Source organism: Polypterus senegalus, chromosome 12 (genome assembly GCF_016835505.1).
Source record: "Polypterus senegalus isolate Bchr_013 chromosome 12, ASM1683550v1, whole genome shotgun sequence".
Classification (NCBI taxonomy): domain Eukaryota; kingdom Metazoa; phylum Chordata; class Cladistia; order Polypteriformes; family Polypteridae; genus Polypterus; species Polypterus senegalus.
The window spans coordinates 94,402,111-94,420,441 of NC_053165.1; the positions used below are offsets into that span (position 1 = coordinate 94,402,111).

Consider the following 18,331-nt stretch of genomic DNA (forward strand, 5'->3'; position numbering starts at 1 on the left):
TTCACCAACCCTGTCTTTTCCATTTTTATTCTCATATTGGTTTGTGGTGGAGTGGATGTGTCCTCACAAACAGTATGATGAATCTGTTGAATTGAATTGGGGCGGCACAATGGTAGCACTACTGCCTTGTAGTAAGGAGACCAGGGTTCATGCTCTCTCCACTCCCATATTCCAAAGACATATAGGTTAGGTGGATTGATGATGCTAAATTGACCTCCTTGGGTGTGTGTGTGTGTGTGTGTGTGTGTGTGTCCTCACCCTGCACTGCAGTGGCGGCCTGTTCAGAGATTGCTGCTGCTCTGCACCCTAAGCTTGCTAAGATGGGCTCCAGGTTTTCCAGGGCCCTGCTGAGAATAAAAGTGGGTTTAGAAAATGGATGAATGAATGAATTGAATTAAACAAAAGTGCTAAAAATGTGAAATCCAGCCATGGATATAGTACGTCACCTAACCTATGGTGCCCTCCATGGTGTTTGAGACAAAAACACGTTTTTCCTGGATTTTCCCTCAGCTCCACAGTTTAAAATTACAAAATTACAAATCAAACACTTCAGACATGATTAAAGTGAACATTGCAGACTTTGTTTTAGGGGGATTGGCATACATTTTGGTCACAACAACACTTTTTATACACGGGCCCCCCATTTCAGGGACACAGCAATGGCAGGTCTAATACTGAAGTCATATTTTGTACTTTGTTGCATATCCCTTGCATGCAGTGACTGTTTGATGGGGCGGTAAATTAAATGTCCTTGTCCCAAACGTTATGGAGGGCACTGTATTTTATTAGACATACAGTGGGTTTAGAAAGTATCAAGACCCCTTTTCTTTTTGCACATTTTGCTATATTGCAGCCTTGTGTTAAACGCATTTAAATTAATTTTCCCCCATATCAAACACTATAATTATAAAGCAAACACAGGATTTCATAAATTTCATAATTTTAAAAAAATGATATACACAGTATTTTCAAGGGAACTTGATTTTAGAAATTAAGACGACATCCTAGGACTATTTAAAACACAGTTGTTGTTAAATAATTGTTACACATAGTTTTGATGATATAAAAGAGTAAAATAAAATGTCTTACTTTCCTTGTAGACTTTTTTAATTTCAGCAAGCTCTTCATTGTTGCGAGAGCAGACGACTTCAATCAGAGTGTCTTCATCTGTTCCCAGACCCTGCAATGAAAGTCTCTGTTAATTTGTTTCTAAATATCATTCATTTTTTGCAATTTAGATAATTTACATATTGGTATAATATCCATCCATTATCCAACCCGCTATATCCTAACTCAGGGTCACGGGGGTCTGCTGGAGCCAATCCCAGCCAACACAGGGCACAAGGCAGGAAACAGCCCGCTGCAGGGCACACACACACACACACTCACACATCAAGCACACACTAGGGACAATTTAGGATTGCTAATGCACCTAACCTTCATGTCTTTGAACTGTGGGAGGAAACCGGAGCACCCGAAGGAAACCCATGCAGACACAGGGACAACATGCAAACTCCACACAGCGAACCCAGGTCTCCTAACTACGAGGCAGCAGCACTACCCACTGCGCCACCGTGCCACCCATAATGGTATAATATGCTACAGAAAATAAGTTTCATTAATTAATCAAACACTTGGACACTTCTGCTTTTTTTTTCCAATAGGATTTTGAGATAATGGCTCTTTCATATACAGTATGTATTGGACCAAAAGAGGAAACTGAATGGTAAATATTGTCCAGCAGATGGCGCTATTTCATTTAAAATAAATAATAAGTGCATAAATAGTCGAACAGGGAAACACGCACACCTACAGTCCTAAAGAAGGGCAAATGAAAAACAAGCTAAAGTTATAAAGAGCTATTCATACTTTTATTTTTATTAACACTGGTGGCTAATCTAGAGGAAGTAGAACCTTCTTATTATGGCAACATATTCTTATGTTCAACATTAAAAAATACAGCTTGACAATGTTCACATCACTGATGTAACTTTACTAAGTGGTGTTCTTCAAAGAAATTTCGATGGAAGGATCTAAATGCAATTGTTTCATGTGGTTGAAAGTTTTGATTAATGATCTTCTCAGTTGTTACCATGCACATGGCTTCATATTGGGATTAAAAAGGGTAATTATTACCCATGGCACACCTCGAAGCCTGGAATAAAAACCTTGTTTTCAAGAGGAAGGAGCCCAGAGAGACTACTTATGTATAGGGTCCAGAGTCCTGTGCTACATCCCTGACCGTGTATTTCTGCCTCTTTCTTATTCTTGCTTTGTGCATTCTGGACTTTATCTTGCATGGACATGAGGCAATCTGCTGCCCAATTGTTCTAAAGGATTACTTCTTGCATGTCAATGTGATTTAATGTCTTGTCTTCTTTTTGTTTCTTATTCTTCATCACAGGGCCCCGTGGTAGCGCTGCTGCCTCACGGTAAGGAGACCTGGATTTGCTTCCTGGGTCCTCCCTGCTTGGAGTTTGCATGTTCTCCCTGTGTCTGCATGGGTTTCCTCCGGGTGCTCCGGTTTCCTCCCACAGTCCAAAGACATGCAGGTTAGGTGCATTGGCAATCCTAAATTGTCCCTAGTGTGTGCTTGGTGTATGTGTGTGTGTGCCCTGCGGTGGGCTGGCACCCTGCCTGGGGTTTGTTCCTGCCTTGCGCCCTGTACTGGCTGGGATTGGCTCCAGTAGACCCCCCTTAATCTGTGTTAGGTGTGATCCGGGACGCCCAGGAGGACGAGAGGAGGGCTTGTGCCTCCTCCAGACCGCGAGGGGGCATCCGTCCTGGTTATGTTGGGGGCCTCGGGTAGGAGGCTTGGAAGCCCAGCCCTGTAGGGACCCGTGGCCACCGCCAGGCGGCGCCCCAGTGCCTATTTATCCCGGGAGCCCGGCACTTCCACCACACCAGGAAGTGCCGGGGGGAAGACGACAGGGGACACCCAGACGGTTTCCTTGTGCGCAGCCGGCACTTCCGCCATACAAGGGCGTGTCTGCGGAGGAGTGCCGGGAAGCAGCTGGAGCCCATCCGGGTTCCCATAAAAGGGCGCCTCCCTCCAGTCATTGGTGGATGTCGGGAGGTAGCGAGACTGAGCTGGGGAGAGGATTGGAGGCGGCCAGGAAGAGAAGGCACAGTGACTGTGAGCCCTGGACTTTGGGGGAATCGGTGCAAGAGGCACTGGGGTTGATGCACGAATTACTATTGTAAATATTATAAATAAACAGTGCATTGGGTGAACTTAAGATGTCCGTCTGTGTGTGTCCGGGCCAGCGTTCACATAGGATATAGTGGGTTGGAGAATGACTGACTGACTGATTCTTCATCACATAATGGCCTTCTCCCATTTGCTTGATGCTCAGCAGATATCTCTGGTCTTGTTTTAGTTTCTGCCATTATGGTTTTATTTTGTGATCACTTTTCTGTAAACACATGACCACAGGTCACTGTGCCATCCTTTATTTAAGTGTAATAAAGTTTGATATTTGATGATCGATAAGCACAATATTACACCTGATAATAAATTTTGAATGTGGGGACTGTAGTCTTATTACAATAAAGTTTTACAGCCATCTGTAAGGTGACCACCAGGTTGCTAAGACCTAAAATTTTTTGAATAGTCAGGATTACTTCTTGCTTGTCTCATGTGCTTCAGCTTTTGTTCGTCACTTCATCCCCTTCTATGGTGTGTTTAATGCTGTACTTTTCTTTCAGCCATTATGGCGGTTATCACGTTTTGCGATTTTGCGATTACTGTTACACACAACCATGAGTCACTTCGCTGTCCTTTTATTTATGTGTAATTAAGTTTGATGTTCGATGATCAATAAACACGGCACTTGCACTTGATAATGAATCCTGAACACAGGGACTGTACTTTTATTACATATAAGGTTTCCCAGCCTTCAGCAAAGTAACCACCAGTATGACATGGCTTCAAAAGTTTTGAACTACTAGAGCATATCAAGCTAAATTCTGGGTTACTTCTTGCTTGTCTATATGTTTCTGTGTTTCTTCATCATTTAATCACCTTCTGTGATGTGTTTGATTCTCAGCAGACGTTACTGCTTTTCTTTTTCATTCTGCATTTATGGTGGTTACCACTGGGTCACTTACAGCCACCAGGCTGCCACTGCCTAAAATTTTGTATTCAGGATTACTTTTTGCTCAACTGTGTGTTTTGGCATCTTCTCCTCTTATTCTTTCTGATTCTTCATCAGTTAATCATCTTCTGCAATGTGCTTGATGCTCAGCAGAGATTGCTTCTCTTCTTTTTCTTTCTGCCACAATGGTGGTTATCACTTGGTTTCTCAATCACTTTGCTGTATACAGATGTGATCAGGTCATGGTCACCAGTTTGCTGCTAACTAATTTGTTTTTCATGTCCACAACATACAAGGTCATAGGCTTTCAATTAAGACCAAGATTGAGGTTAGAGCCAAAGTAGTTTGAGAGTAATTGTATGACAGATGGACAGACCTTACCATTTCATATATACACCATCTAAGCAATCAACACAGATCTTAACGTTCACAGTGCATTGAATTTGTCATTCCAACAGAAGGCGCATCACAAACATTTGCAGTAATAAAATGCATTACTACAAATGTTTGTGATGCACCATCTGCTGGAATGACAAATGCAATGCAAATGTCTCTCTTATATGCCATGTGGTGTTGATGTGTTTGATGCACCATCTGTTGGAATGACAGATGAACACATATGCTTCAATGCTTCAGGGTCATGAGAGGCCGGAGTCTATGCTCCCATGATCCTGAACTGGACCAGTATGTAAGAAAATGGAAAGATGGACAAATTTATGGACGGATGAATCAATTTGTATTTTCTTTCCCTATGATGGTTTGGTGTCCCAGCAAAAGCTTATTACTGCCAACATCAGGTCACGTTCTTTCTTTCTTTGTTTTTGGGTCTTTTTCTATAGCGGAAAAAGTCAGTACAGAAAGAAAATATAGGTGATATTTTTGAACATATTTAGATAGTGTACATTTTAAAGACCCTGCCAACAAAATAATTATTTGTATGTTACAAAATTGTCTCTAAAGTGAATCTTTCATTATTCAGGGTATGAAAACCTGAGCTAGTAAGTGTTTGCATTAACCGAGTTAATTCACATGAATTTGGTGGCATGAGTTAGCATTTGACAATTTAGTGTACGATGCATTCAGGAAAAGTAGGCAAGGAGGGAATGTAAGAACAGAAATGTGAAACCTTCTCTTCCACCTGTCTGTTTATGAACCCACAATGAACGGTGGTGAAGGTGGAGCCTGCCCAGGCAGCATCAGCCACATGGCAGGAAACTGAGGCCAGAATTTATTTCTCAAGTGTGAAAACACCAGAGCCACATTCAGGTTGTTGTATAGGATAGTCTTTAGCAACTTGACACCTTTGGATTGAGAGTAAGCAAATAGATGGAATTCATTTTAAAAAAGGCTATGATTTGTATGATCACTTTTTTATTTTTTTTGGAGGCTCCAAAGGAATTCAGTTTGAAAAATATATAGAGTGGAATAAGACAAATAAGCAGACAGGCCAGGATTCTTCACATGATACCAGTCTGGGCAGCCCTAGACACTGAAGATTGTAAAGTATTTATTCATCAAAGTTCCCTAAGAAGCGTAACCTTCAAGTAAGAGGAACACCAAACAAAAGTCAGATTGTTAAAAGATGAAGGTCACTTTCACAGCGCACACAGCATGACTTGAACTGCCTTCTAGAGGATTTTCAAGTCTAAATAAATCATTTGATTTAAGGTCACGCAAAAAAAAATGCATTATGTGTTTTATTTTTACTTAAAGAACCTCATGTTCCCGTGTTTCAGGCTCTTCAGTGGAACTTAACCCGACAGAAGCATGCAAATAAAAATGCAAATGAGGACATAGAAATAAGGTGGCATCTGGGCGAGTAAAAGGGGGCTGCAATGGCCAGTCGCTGTCTTGCCTTCATTGCTGTTGCACTCTTCTGACCAGTGTTGCTCAAGTTCACGCCTAACAAGAACTAACGCAAAGTTCAGTTCACACAGATTAAAATGAATACATTCATGTCCATAGTTTGAACTAGTTCAAGTTCAGTTCATTTTGTATTTTTTAAGGAGTGAGAATAAATGGCCCATGAGTTTGCTTTTTTCAATTTTGCATGCCTTATATTAGGCTATTACAGTGATCTTGCATAAAATACAATAATTATGAAGACTTTTTTAATTTAAATACATTTAACAAACACATATAACCATATATTGCTAATATCCTCGAGACATTAAATAGATGCAAGCATTCATATAAATTACCGCTCTATTTCCAACCATGTGACACAAATGGTGACTGTGGAACCAGCGTGTAGGTGAACTAACCGATTACACTGCCGGTCAAAATTCGCATCACATATTGCATATCCAACGGGGGAAAATATAAATTGGCCTCGCAAAGTACAACTTTTTCCTAAAAGCGAAAGTGGAGCTTCACCGCGTGCCCGTGTCAGCGAGGGTGCAGCTTAAGCACAAGCAGGCAGACACAGACACAGCCTATTTGATTTTTACGTTATTTTTTCAGAGTACAAATATATGGCAAAACATTCTGACAAAATTAATATTAGTAAAAAATCCACTATCGGTGCTTATCTGAATACCGTATTCGGATTCGGCTCTGCCCCTACATTACAGGGTAAGGCTATACGTTTAATCTGAACCTAAACCAGATGCAGAATGTCACATCAACCTGAACTCACTTACGTGTAAGTTCTTCACTTGCAAATACGTTACGTTAAGTTCACCGTTCTTAGAAAAATGAGCGCGTTTTGAACTAGTTCATGCACAGCACTGCTTCTGACCTTACCTGCATTGACCGGGTAAGGAAACTTAAATGAATGGAAGGACAGGTCTGTGAAATGTCAGCACTTTACACCGTGTTTAAGTTCCCAGGAGCACTGTGGGGTCTGCCTGATTTCCTTGGATTTGTGTTCATTTGTTCCTAAAGTCTAAAGACATAAGGCTGGTTTAACTGGGCATACAATAGCAGCAAGGGGTGAATGAGTATTGGTGTAATGTGATATGTGAGGGGACTGAGAGTGTCTCATTTACAAAACTTTGCGTGATTTCCAGCATGAAAATACACCTTCACCAAAACAACAGGAAATGTGTACTCCAAAAACAAATATTAGATTAATAAAACCTGGCATACACACAATTCTACACTTATCTACCCTTTATATATCAAAATCATCTTGTAAATGTGCATTTGTGAATGTGTCTGAAACCCCGCCTGGTTCCAACCTGAAATAACCATATATGGACCATGCTAATCAACCTCATACATATGCAATCAGGATGCTGCAGCCCTTAATTGGCTGTTAGTGCAGTCACATGACGCATCCATTAGCGGAAGACAGAAGTTTTCGTCTCTACATTTTTGGTGGCCTAAGCACAGGAGTCAGCAACAAGTGCAGATATGTTAAGTGGCGACATGTTACTGCTGTTGTAAAAGCCATGAGCTCCAGCCACGCTATGTCTATAATATAATACTGGTCACCGGCAGAGTGTGCATTTAACAGGAGTAGGAAAAAAACACATCTACACTCTCTAATTTGGATCTGCGAAAGGAATCTGTATGGAGAGATGCCTTTTTATACGACATTATGCCAGAGCAGTCCTGACGATTGTTAGTTTTATTTTGGCATCACAGATGACTTGCATGTCAATTGAATATCACTGCTTACAGTTAGCAAAAACAGCTTCATTCTCACAAGGTGCCCTTATTGCAATATAGGTGCATTAAAGTACTCTAGTTACGTTAGGAAAATGGACACTGGTACAAATAGTTTTTTTTATATTGGTAACAACATGTTATGTTATATGTACCGTATATGCACGCGTTTACGTTGGGGCTTGATTTTAACATATAATTTCCAGTATTTTATAATGTTGGTTGTATAAGTCAAATGCGGAAAACTCACGGTATTGGTCCAAGAGATTATGATATGCTAACACCCACCTGAGAGAGTAACCACGGGGCACACATCCTTTTATCCTCTTTGTATTGTGCCTACGTGACCACGTAATACCTGAACTATTTCGAAGCAATGTTTGCACTGTTTTGTTTTTTTTTTTTATCTCACACCCTTAAACACCTAAATCATAAGAGCATCCCTTATCTACGATGGAGTGTTCAATCAGAAGAAAATATGAAGCTGGTTTTAAATTAAAAGTCATTAAAGTAACGAAAGAAATTGGTAACTGCGCTGCTGCAACAAAATTCGATGTGTCTGAGAAACTGGTGCGAGATTGGAGGAGACAAGAAGATGTGAAAAAATATATATATTTTTGAACGGGCGTACAAGTCGGGGCCTGATTTTTTGATTTCTGATTTTTCGGGATTCAAGACCGGACTTATATGTGAGTATATACAGTATGTACACCGACACCATACGAAAACTGGGTGTTGTACTTTGTCGCCTGGTTAATGGCTTCCAGCACAGTAGGCACAATGGAGTGAAGTCTGGCTGAAATATTCCTGACCTGTCAGCCAGTTACCTGAGAAGTGACAAGAAGTACTCTAAACTGACGAAGAAAACAACAAAAAAGTGCATCAGTGCAAATACACAGCATTGGTCCTATTAAAAGGGAACTAAAACACAATCTGTACATCATTTTCATCACATTTGAGCTTTAATAGCTTTGTCCACGCACATTATAATCACAGCTCAGTGATATTAATTATGCATCATTTATCTGATTCGGTTGCATTTCCCTATTTGATCAAGAGTGTTGTCATTTCCCATTTTCTCTAAAATATTGTGTACACAAGAGTCAGGGTTGCTGTAAACATATACACATTCTCCCGTCAAGTTGTCTTTTATAAATGCCAGCATTTGCGTGGAAAGCCACATATGCACTGTAACAGGCAGCCAGGATACCCTCCATAAGGGAAGGACCAGGGGAAGGAGCTTGCACGGGGCAATACCTCCCCCGAGATGACAGAGGGTAGCCCTCCTGGCTTGCTACAGTGCCACGGAGCAGGGAAGCTCAACCCTGCAGAGGTCCATGGCCACCACCAGAGGGCGTGTGGAGAACGGCTGAGCCCTCGTCTTGCGGGGTTGCTGTCACACCGGGAAGTGAAACCGGAAGGTGGTCATGGAACAGCTGGAGCACTTCCAGGTGCTCTATAAAAGGGGACAGCTGCCACAACTCGGGAAGCCAGAGTCGGGAGGTGGAAGACGAAGCTTGAGGGAGGAGTGGAGGCAGGATAAGGAAAGAAAGGAACTGTGTGGTGTTTTACTGTGTGAGCTGTAAATAAAGCCTGTGTAGTGCTAGGACTTGTGCCTCTGTGTCTGGGGTGTCAGGTTAGGCTTCACAGCACATTTCAAGCCTTTTTGTGCATATACAATATAAAGTAGGTCTCTGGCCTAAATGCTGGTTTGAACCTAGAATAGCTGGGAGCAGATTAAGTTCTCCATGACCTTATGTGATGAGAGGTCTGGGACGCATTGCAGTTTTCCAATAAATAATCACGTCCCATAAAGTGGATGCTCCAATTGGATGCGGGAGTGCACGAGCACACTTCGCTGTAGTGTTGATTGGGGTGCTTGGCTGATTGCGCATTCATGTGCAAGGGTGAAAGGATCAGTCAGGAGCCTCATTCACACCTCGAAGGTATAGCGGCGTACCTCATCTGCGCCCAGTTGGGTCATATAAAAGGAGCCTGCACGGCAGGGAGGAGAGAGAAAGAAAAAGAAGAAGGAAAAGAGACATGGAGGGTAAAGAGGGGAGAAAGAAGGCAGGATTGGGAAGAGAGAACCAGTGTGAGGGAATGGAGACAGGCAGCTGGGAGGAGATCCAGGAGAGGAGCGCGTGGCCTCCGTTCAAGATGGGACTGATGGTCGCTCCTGCTGTCAACTTGGAGAACATGACTGAATGACTGCACCATGGAGGGCTCCCTCAACAGGCCGGGGAGTGGGAGGAGGAGTTAGAGGAGTGAGGCTCGGTGCGGCCCCCCTGCCAGGAGCCTCTGATGATAGCAGGGGCCCAATCCAGTCAAAGGGTTGGTTGTGCCTGTCGGTACAGAATCCTATTGGGGTTAGCGGAGAAGACATCGGGTTTTGAAGGATGCACCAGGGCTCGTAAGTTTTTAAAGGACTGCTTCCTGCCTGCGATTTTAACCTTGTTTTTATAGAATTATTTAATGACTTCTATCCTCCACATTCACCTTAGTTTAATTGGCTTATTTATTTGTCTATTCTTTGAAGAATTTTTGCACTGCACTTTTTGAACACTGTTTTTTTATTTTGAGTTGGATCTGAAATAAAAGTACTGGACACTTTTTCACCAACCCCTTGCTGAATGTGTGTGTCCTCATTGGCCTGGATCTCGGTCTGTGACTATCGATGGTTTTGGGTTGAAGAGGCTCTCAGATATGACAAGGTAGCATGGAGCCGACCCAGACCGTCACACCTTATAACAAACAATTCACAAATTAGATGGAAGGATGGAAACAACTCCATAGGTTTCAGTTTATCATACCTTCATGGATGTTTTCAGTTCATAGGCGTCATACTGAGGTGTGCTCTTCATTAGACCAAGGATGACAGACTCAAGGGGACCAGACAAGGCACTTTTCAAAGCTGAAATCATATCCTAGTATACAAAGGAAATAGCGAAATTGCACAATAACAATGAATAAACATCAATGAAAGGGTACACTAAGCAATAAACAATATGACTAGCACCTTAACATCAACCATTTTACTGAGGTTATGCAATTAACGAGGACTGTTGATTCCAAAATAATAAATAAACTTGGAGTTTGAAACAACTAAATAAACAGTTAAAGCTAAACTGAAAATCTATCCTGGATCAATCTTACCAATTAATGGCAGCATAAGATGTAGCTCCATATGAACCTATGTGCCTATAGGAAATGTTTACTGCTCAAAGATTGCTCTTTGACAGTTTATGAAACTTAGAAGACTAAAATTCCTAAGGAGAAATTGATTTAGAGAAAAAGGAGACACGACATACAACTGAGGTAAAAGGAACCAGAATTGAGAATTTGGTTTGAAAAGCATGTTATATTTTGTGAGACCCCTTTAAAGACTTTATAGTTTTACTTATTAGTGGATGGGTGCCTTTCTTCAAGGTGACTTACATCATTTGAGATACAATTAGTTACATTTGTTTTTCTAATTAGAGCACAGACCGAAGAAGTGATGCTCATGTCCACACACTGGTGTCAGTAGTGGGATTTGTATCCACAACCTTAGGGTTTGAAGTCCAAAGTCTTAACCACTCTACCTGACTTTTCTTCAAGAATGAGTATGACCTAACTGTAGCACAGCAATATTATTATTATTATTATTATACAATAACACTGTCCGTCTTGAGAGACGCTGCTATTTCTCTAATATTATAAATAACAATGCTAGTAATCCTAGAGTCTTATTTTCAACAATTGATCGCCTACTAAACCCAGGTAGCTCAAAGGAATGCCTCCTAAGTGCTTCCAGTGAAACCTGTGAGGCTGTCGCTGTATTCTTCAATCAAAAAATTAATGATATTAGAAATAACATAGTATATCTCCCCAACACTAAGGATCCCCCTAAACCCCAACATCCTGTTATAAACAAATTAAACTCTTTCACTAGGATAGATTTACCTGATTTACAAAAATAATATCTCAATTAAAACCCTCCACCTGCGTCCTTGACCCGATACCAACAAGGTTTTTCAAAGAAGTATCAGGCGTGCTAATTGATAATGTTCTTGACATAGTAAATTCGTCACTAGATACTGGGGTCTTCCCAGACTGTCTTAAGACTGCTGTAGTTAAACCCCTACTTAAGAAACATAATCTTGACCCTCGCTCTTGAAAATTTTAGACCCATCTCTAACCTGCCTTTCTTAAGTAAAGTTCTAGAGAAGGCAGTCATTATGCAGTTAAATGACCACCTAAATAAACATGCTATTCTTGATAAATTTCAGTCAGGTTTTAGAACAAATCACAGCACAGAAACTGCACTCGTTAAAGTAGTAAATGACTTGCGGGTAAATGCAGACAGAGGCCATTTATCTGTTCTCATCCTCTTAGATCTGAGTGCTGCATTTGACACCATTGATCACAACATTCTTAGAAATCGCCTTAGTCAATGGGTGGGCCTCTCTGGCAGTGTCTTAAATTGGTTTGAATCCTACCTGACAGGGAGAAAATATTTTGTTAGTTGTGGGAATTACAACTCGAAGACACATGATATCCAATATGGTGTTCCACAAGGCTCTATCCTGGGTCCGCTGTTATTCTCAATCTACATGCTTCCGTTAGGTCAGATTATCTCAGGGCACAACGTGAGCTACCACAGCTATGCTGATGACACACAGCTGTACTTATCAATAGCACCTGATGACCCTGATTCTATTGATTCACTAACACAATGTCTGACTAGTATCTCAGAATGGATGAATAGTAATTTTCTCAAGTTAAATAAAGAGAAACTGAAATTTTAGTGATCAGCAATAATGGATACAATGAGGCTATTAGAAATAAACTGGATACATTAGGATTAAAAGTCAAGACGGAGGTAAAAAGCTTAGGGGTGATTGTTGACTGTAATCTGAATTTTAAATCACATATTAATCAGATCATTAGGACAGCATTTTTCACTTAAGAAACATAAGTAAAGTTAGACCTCTTTATCACTGAAAGATGCTGAGAAATTAGTTCACGCGCTTGTTTTCAGTCGACTAGATTACTGTAACGCACTCCTCTCAGGACTACCCAAAAAGATATAAATCGTTTGCAACTAGTGCAGAATGCAGCTGCTAGAATCCTAACTAGGAAAAGAAAATCAGAACACATTACTCCAGTTTTGATGTCACTACACTGGTTACCTGTGTCATTCAGAATTGACTTTAAAATTCTGCTTATGGTTTATAAAGCCTTAAATAATCTCGCCCCATCTTATATATCGGAATGTCTGACACCTTATATTCCAAATCGTAACCTCAGATCCTCAAATGAGTGTCTCCTTAGAATTCCAAGAACAAAACTTAAAAGAAGTGGTGAGGCGGCCTTCTGCTGTTATGCACCTAAAATCTGGAATAGCCTGCCAATAGGAATTCGCCAGGCTGATACAGTAGAGCACTTTAAAACACTGCTGAAAACACATTACTTTAACATGGCCTTTTATAACTTCATTTTAATCGTAATTTAACTTAATCCTGATACTCTGTATGTTCAATTCATCATAACAACTATTCATGGTGGCTCTAAAATCGGTACTGACCCCTACTCTCTTTTCTGTTTCTTTTTCCGGTTTCTTTGTGGTGGTGGCCTGCGCCACCTCCACCTACTCAAAGCTTCATGATGCTCCAACAATGATGGACGGATTAAAAGGAAGAAGTCTACGTGACCATCATCATCATCAAGCCCTTCCGTGAGAACCCTAAATCCAAAGAGGACTGTTTCATTTATGTTAGGTAGAATGCCCAGAGGGACTGGGCGTCTCATGGTCTGGAATCCCTACAGATTTTATTTTTCTCCAGCCGTCTGGAGTTTTTGTTTTTCTGTTCCCCCTGGCCATTGAACCTTACTCTTATTCGATGTTAATGTTGATTTATTTTTTATAATTATGTCTTTCATTTTTCTATTCTTTAATATGTAAAGCACTTTGAGCTACTGTTTGTATGAAAATGTGCTATATAAATAAATGTTGTTGTTGTTATTATTATTATTATTATTAAAATATTAGATCAATTAATAATATTCAAACAAGAACTACAGCTTTGTCATCAGAGCCAAGTGTTTTATTACCACAAACAACTGTCCATACATGTCACCACATATAGTATTACTGAGCAAAACAAAATGTCAAGACACTATTTGGAAAATCTGAGCCCACCCATTGCTCAAAAGGAGACACTTGTGAAAAATGTGGGGTATTTTGCCTCTGGAGAAAACCTCAAGAAGCAGTAGACAGAACAGCATGTCTCCATTTGATTTCTTTCTGGCCTCAGTGTCGTCTAGGAGAAACCAAAAAAATATCAAGGAGACCTTTTTCATTCCTATGGGTTGGACCAAGCAGAAATGATGGACGGATGTATAAATGGCCAGAGTCCTTTATGCATCAATCAGTTTGTCAGCTACAGTAAGTTATTAATCATCTCTCTCTAACCATTTAGTTTATTGATTAATCGATTGTTCATTTAGGGCTAAGCACCCTTTAGTAACCTACTTATTCCATTACAAAGCCCCATAGGAGCAGAAGCTATTCCAGCAGCACAAAGACAAAGCAGAACCAAGTCCTGGGTGGGGACACTGGTTTTATGTTAAGTACACTCATTATACATTTCCATTCTCATACCAGGCTGATTTAGAAATGACTAATTAGCCTAAAAGCACATTTTATGACTTGGTACAATCCAGGACTTAATAGACTTAGGGTTTACTTAATTACCTTTTTGGTCCTCTTCTCATATTGAAATGCAATGTCCCGCCGCTGAGGGTAGCTTCGCTTTGTCAAAATATTAATAATTGTCTGCTCATCCACACCTTAAAAGATAAACAATACACTGCATTTATGTATTCATCATGGTGGACTTCAAATAGAATTGAACAATCTTGTGGTTTCAATACAAGCTCCACCCTGGCTCATGTGTCACTTTGGTCAGATGAATATTTAGATCTATGATTCATATGTTCCTGTGGAGTCTGCATTTTATAAAATAAGCGGTCCTTTCCAAGCTGGCATATGATTATAGTGCACAATCAGATACCCGAACCAGTGATTTGTCTGTTGGTGTTTCTGGAAAGCTGTTCCATCTTACCTTTGGTCTTGATAGCTGTTTCTATTCTTGCAGCATCTCTAGCAGCGTCAAAGTCATCAGCAGCCACCACAGTTGGGAATCGTTCCCCTGAGCCCTGTGTGCCCAAAAAATGCAGCATGACTGATATTGAAAGATTATGCTTTAATTAATAATAACAAGATAACAGTTGACACCAGTCTTGTTACAAGGATAGTCGTTCTCAGTTTCTTTTGCTATTAAAAGGCTATTTTTCTCTGAAAACCCTGCGACAGGAAAAAGGCTTTCTAGAAAGTATCACAAATGTGCGTCGTAGAATCTCCACCCAGGTTTAACAGAGGTATGATATACCACCCCAGGCGGGGTGTTGATGCAATTGACAACATTGTTGTCTCTTTTGTCACCCACAGCAGGGAGAAGACATCCACTGAGGGCAATTGACCTTACTGGCTGGAGGACTATAAAAGGATGGACACCCCAGAGAATGGCGTCTCATATTGGACCCAAACTGCAAACAGCACAGAGCTATGAAGCTGATGTGTTGATTCCTGTTAAGAAGTCAAGAAGAATCCCATTTAGTGTATTTTCTTACCTCTGCATATGTCATCGATTATTCTTTTTGTTTGAATTTATTCGGGTTTGGATTAAAAGGGGTAATCTGGTTGGCACCCTGACAATTCCTCGATATTTCGAGTGTCCCTCCAATTGTACGCCAATTCTAATTATACACAAAGGTCAGCAGAATTCAGTAACTGTGACAGGAAGTCTGGGAGAAGAACCCATTTAGATGACAATACTTAATCACATTTTTATGGTGCTTTACATAGACAGTGAGGAACCACTTCAAGCACTGGCAGTTATAGCCCACTTGGAGGACAATGCTCCTCAGTGTTAATATAATACAATACTGACTACCCAATATGATCTTAAGATAAGATTTCATGATTATATCTAAATTTAATTTCTTCCACATAGACTTTCCCCTGAGCCAGATGTGCTTCCGTGGCACCGGATGTACTCCCAGGTCTGGCATAAAAGAAGCCGAATTTCCTATAAGGGCAGTCAGAGTTGGGAGGAGTGTGGACGAGGCTTCAAGGGAGGTGTGGAAGGAGCAAAACGAGTTGTGTTATTGTGGAAGAGAATTAGGAGAACGGTGGAAGCAAAAACGAATAAAGAAGATCTTAGGTTTAAACTCCAGGCTGTGTTGTGTAGTTGTGTCTAAGGTGTTTAGTTTGCTTGTGGTGGGTTGGCGCCCTGCCTGGGTTGGCTGGGATTGGCTCCAGCAGATCCCCCTGACCCTGTAGTTAGGATAATGGATGGATAGATATTATATTATATTTAATGACTGGGTAGGTCCCCCCCTCAGTGTCCAGAGCGCACTCCCTTTTAGCTAAATAAATGGAATTTCTCTGTGTATAAACTGCAGAATTTACGATGCATATGCCCCTTAACTTTTTATATACGCCACGCCTCGGGCAATAGTGCTCAAACAGCAGCAGAAGACTTCAACGACCTTGTCCCTCTCCGGTGTGCATGCGCCCTGTCAACAGCATAATTGGCACATCGCTGTGTACGTAATGCAGATTTTATGGAGCGCTTGGCCCATAATTCTCATAAACAGCACCCTTAATGAACTGACCGGCTTAGGTTGTAATCACCATTCTGAGATTTTTTTTTTGTTTGTTTCAAATACTCATGTTGCCCATATCTAAATCTGCCACTATTATCAACTCCCAAAACCTGGATGATGTGATGGCAACCATTCTTGCCACACATTGGCTATTAGGTGGTGATGGGGTGAGAGAGACTGTTAGCCAATTAGAGACAGGCAATAATTAGAGGCCAGAATGGAAAATTTCATCCAGGATGTTAGGAAACATCCTACTCCTTTCGAAAGATGTCCAGTGATCTTTTATGACCACAGAGAGTCAAGACCTCAATTCTACGTGTCCTCCAAAGGACAACATCATTTTTTTAATGCTCAGAGTCGCTATCTCTGTACTGGGGCATTGGGATCCACACACAGACCACACAGGGTAAGTGCCTCTTGATGGGTCTCATCATCTCCTCCAGCAGAAATCTAATCTTTTTCTTCATCAGCTGATTTAGTTAAATGTTTTGGTTTGTTTGAAAGGTTTCAAAGGAAACATCCAAAATACTGACCAAAGCTGAAGGTCCATTTGGATGTCAGTCATAGACGGATACAGTGTCTAGAGATACCACGTAACATCCTAGTTTTTGTAGGGGATAAGTCAAATCTGAATACATTTTCTGTAATCTATATCAAACACCATTAGCATTTGCTTAAGCATATACATTTGTTACGTTAGCAGTATGTGTGGTCACAGCATTATTTACAGTCTCAGACTGCAGCTTTTTGTCCAACCTTTTTTATGCTTCCTATGCTATGTCCTGAGCAAAGCTGCTTGCCTTGCCTGTAAGTTCAATGACAGAAATAATTGTTACTATTTTCTAATTTTCAGTAAGCGGCAAGTCTTCAACTGACATATACTTAATGTACTGTATTCTTTCATTGTTTTACTTTTTAAACTAAAACATGCAAAATAATACCATATTACAGTTCATGGGTTTTACCACAGACTGTCCAAAATCCACAAACTGTTTTTGTTATGACCAAAATGTATATTTTTTTCAGTAGCAAAATGTCTCACTGCTTAAAGGGAGTTTGGTATTATGCCATTAGGATGAAAATAATTAAGAATTTGAAGTTTATTAGAGGATCAGTTAGTTATACCTACAGTATGAACTTTATGCACAACATAAACCTGCCTTAATCTGAACTTCCGGGTCTTACTGTTTCTTGCTGACATGGCACAAAATATTAAATTATTTGGGTTAATACTTTTCAAAGGGTAAAACTAACTGACAAAGAGTAGACAAAAATGAATAAATAAATAAACTTACACCACCAAAAGCCAGAGTCAGCTCACCCAGGAATTCGGAAATCATTGTTGCTAGAAAAGAAAGATAAAACAATAACAAATTAGGAAGAAGAAGCACTTATACAGGGTGGTCCAGATCTAAGTATGCAATTATGAAAAGGCGAAAACATCGTACTCGCTGTTCGACTGACAACCGTCTCCCCGCCATTTTGGAGTGCAGGGCAGGGCAGCAAAAAGAATTTTTTTGTGAATTCTCTATGTAATAAACTTAATAAGTTATAGCGTAATGAAAATTGCATAATTAGACCTGGCCCACCCTATACAGCTCTTTTCAAGACACTCGGAGCACTTTCTAGTACTATACAACACAATGTCATCATTCAACTTTAATACAAAAAGCAAAAAAACAATAAACAAAATCACCAACATCAATGAAAGAATTGAAAAGTATGAGTTAACTTTTCCAAATCTTATTTCAATAAAAAGTACTTTGAAAATTCATAAAAGAAACAGTATGTCTGTATTTTCTATGAGCTCCATGTAAAGAGAATTTCAGATATAAATGCATCTTCTCAAAGATGTTCATATTTGGTAGTTGTATGCTGGCTTGGTGTGTGCGTGTGTGTGAGATGGG

The 18,331-nt window shown here is 40.4% G+C and overlaps 1 protein-coding gene across 1 annotated transcript in view; it reads right to left on the reverse strand.

Moving 5' to 3' along the window:
* LOC120541390 (annexin A2-A-like) overlaps window positions 1-18,331 on the reverse strand; it is a 46,923-nt gene that overhangs the window by 17,677 nt on the left and 10,915 nt on the right. The window contains exons 2-6 of the mRNA XM_039772965.1: window positions 17,720-17,769; window positions 14,819-14,912; window positions 14,449-14,543; window positions 10,523-10,636; window positions 1,090-1,180 (exon numbers count right to left, since the gene is read on the reverse strand). Coding sequence (XP_039628899.1) covers window positions 1,090-1,180; window positions 10,523-10,636; window positions 14,449-14,543; window positions 14,819-14,912; window positions 17,720-17,764 — 439 coding nt within the window. The 5' untranslated portion in view covers window positions 17,765-17,769. The remainder of the gene's footprint in view (window positions 1-1,089; window positions 1,181-10,522; window positions 10,637-14,448; window positions 14,544-14,818; window positions 14,913-17,719; window positions 17,770-18,331) is intronic.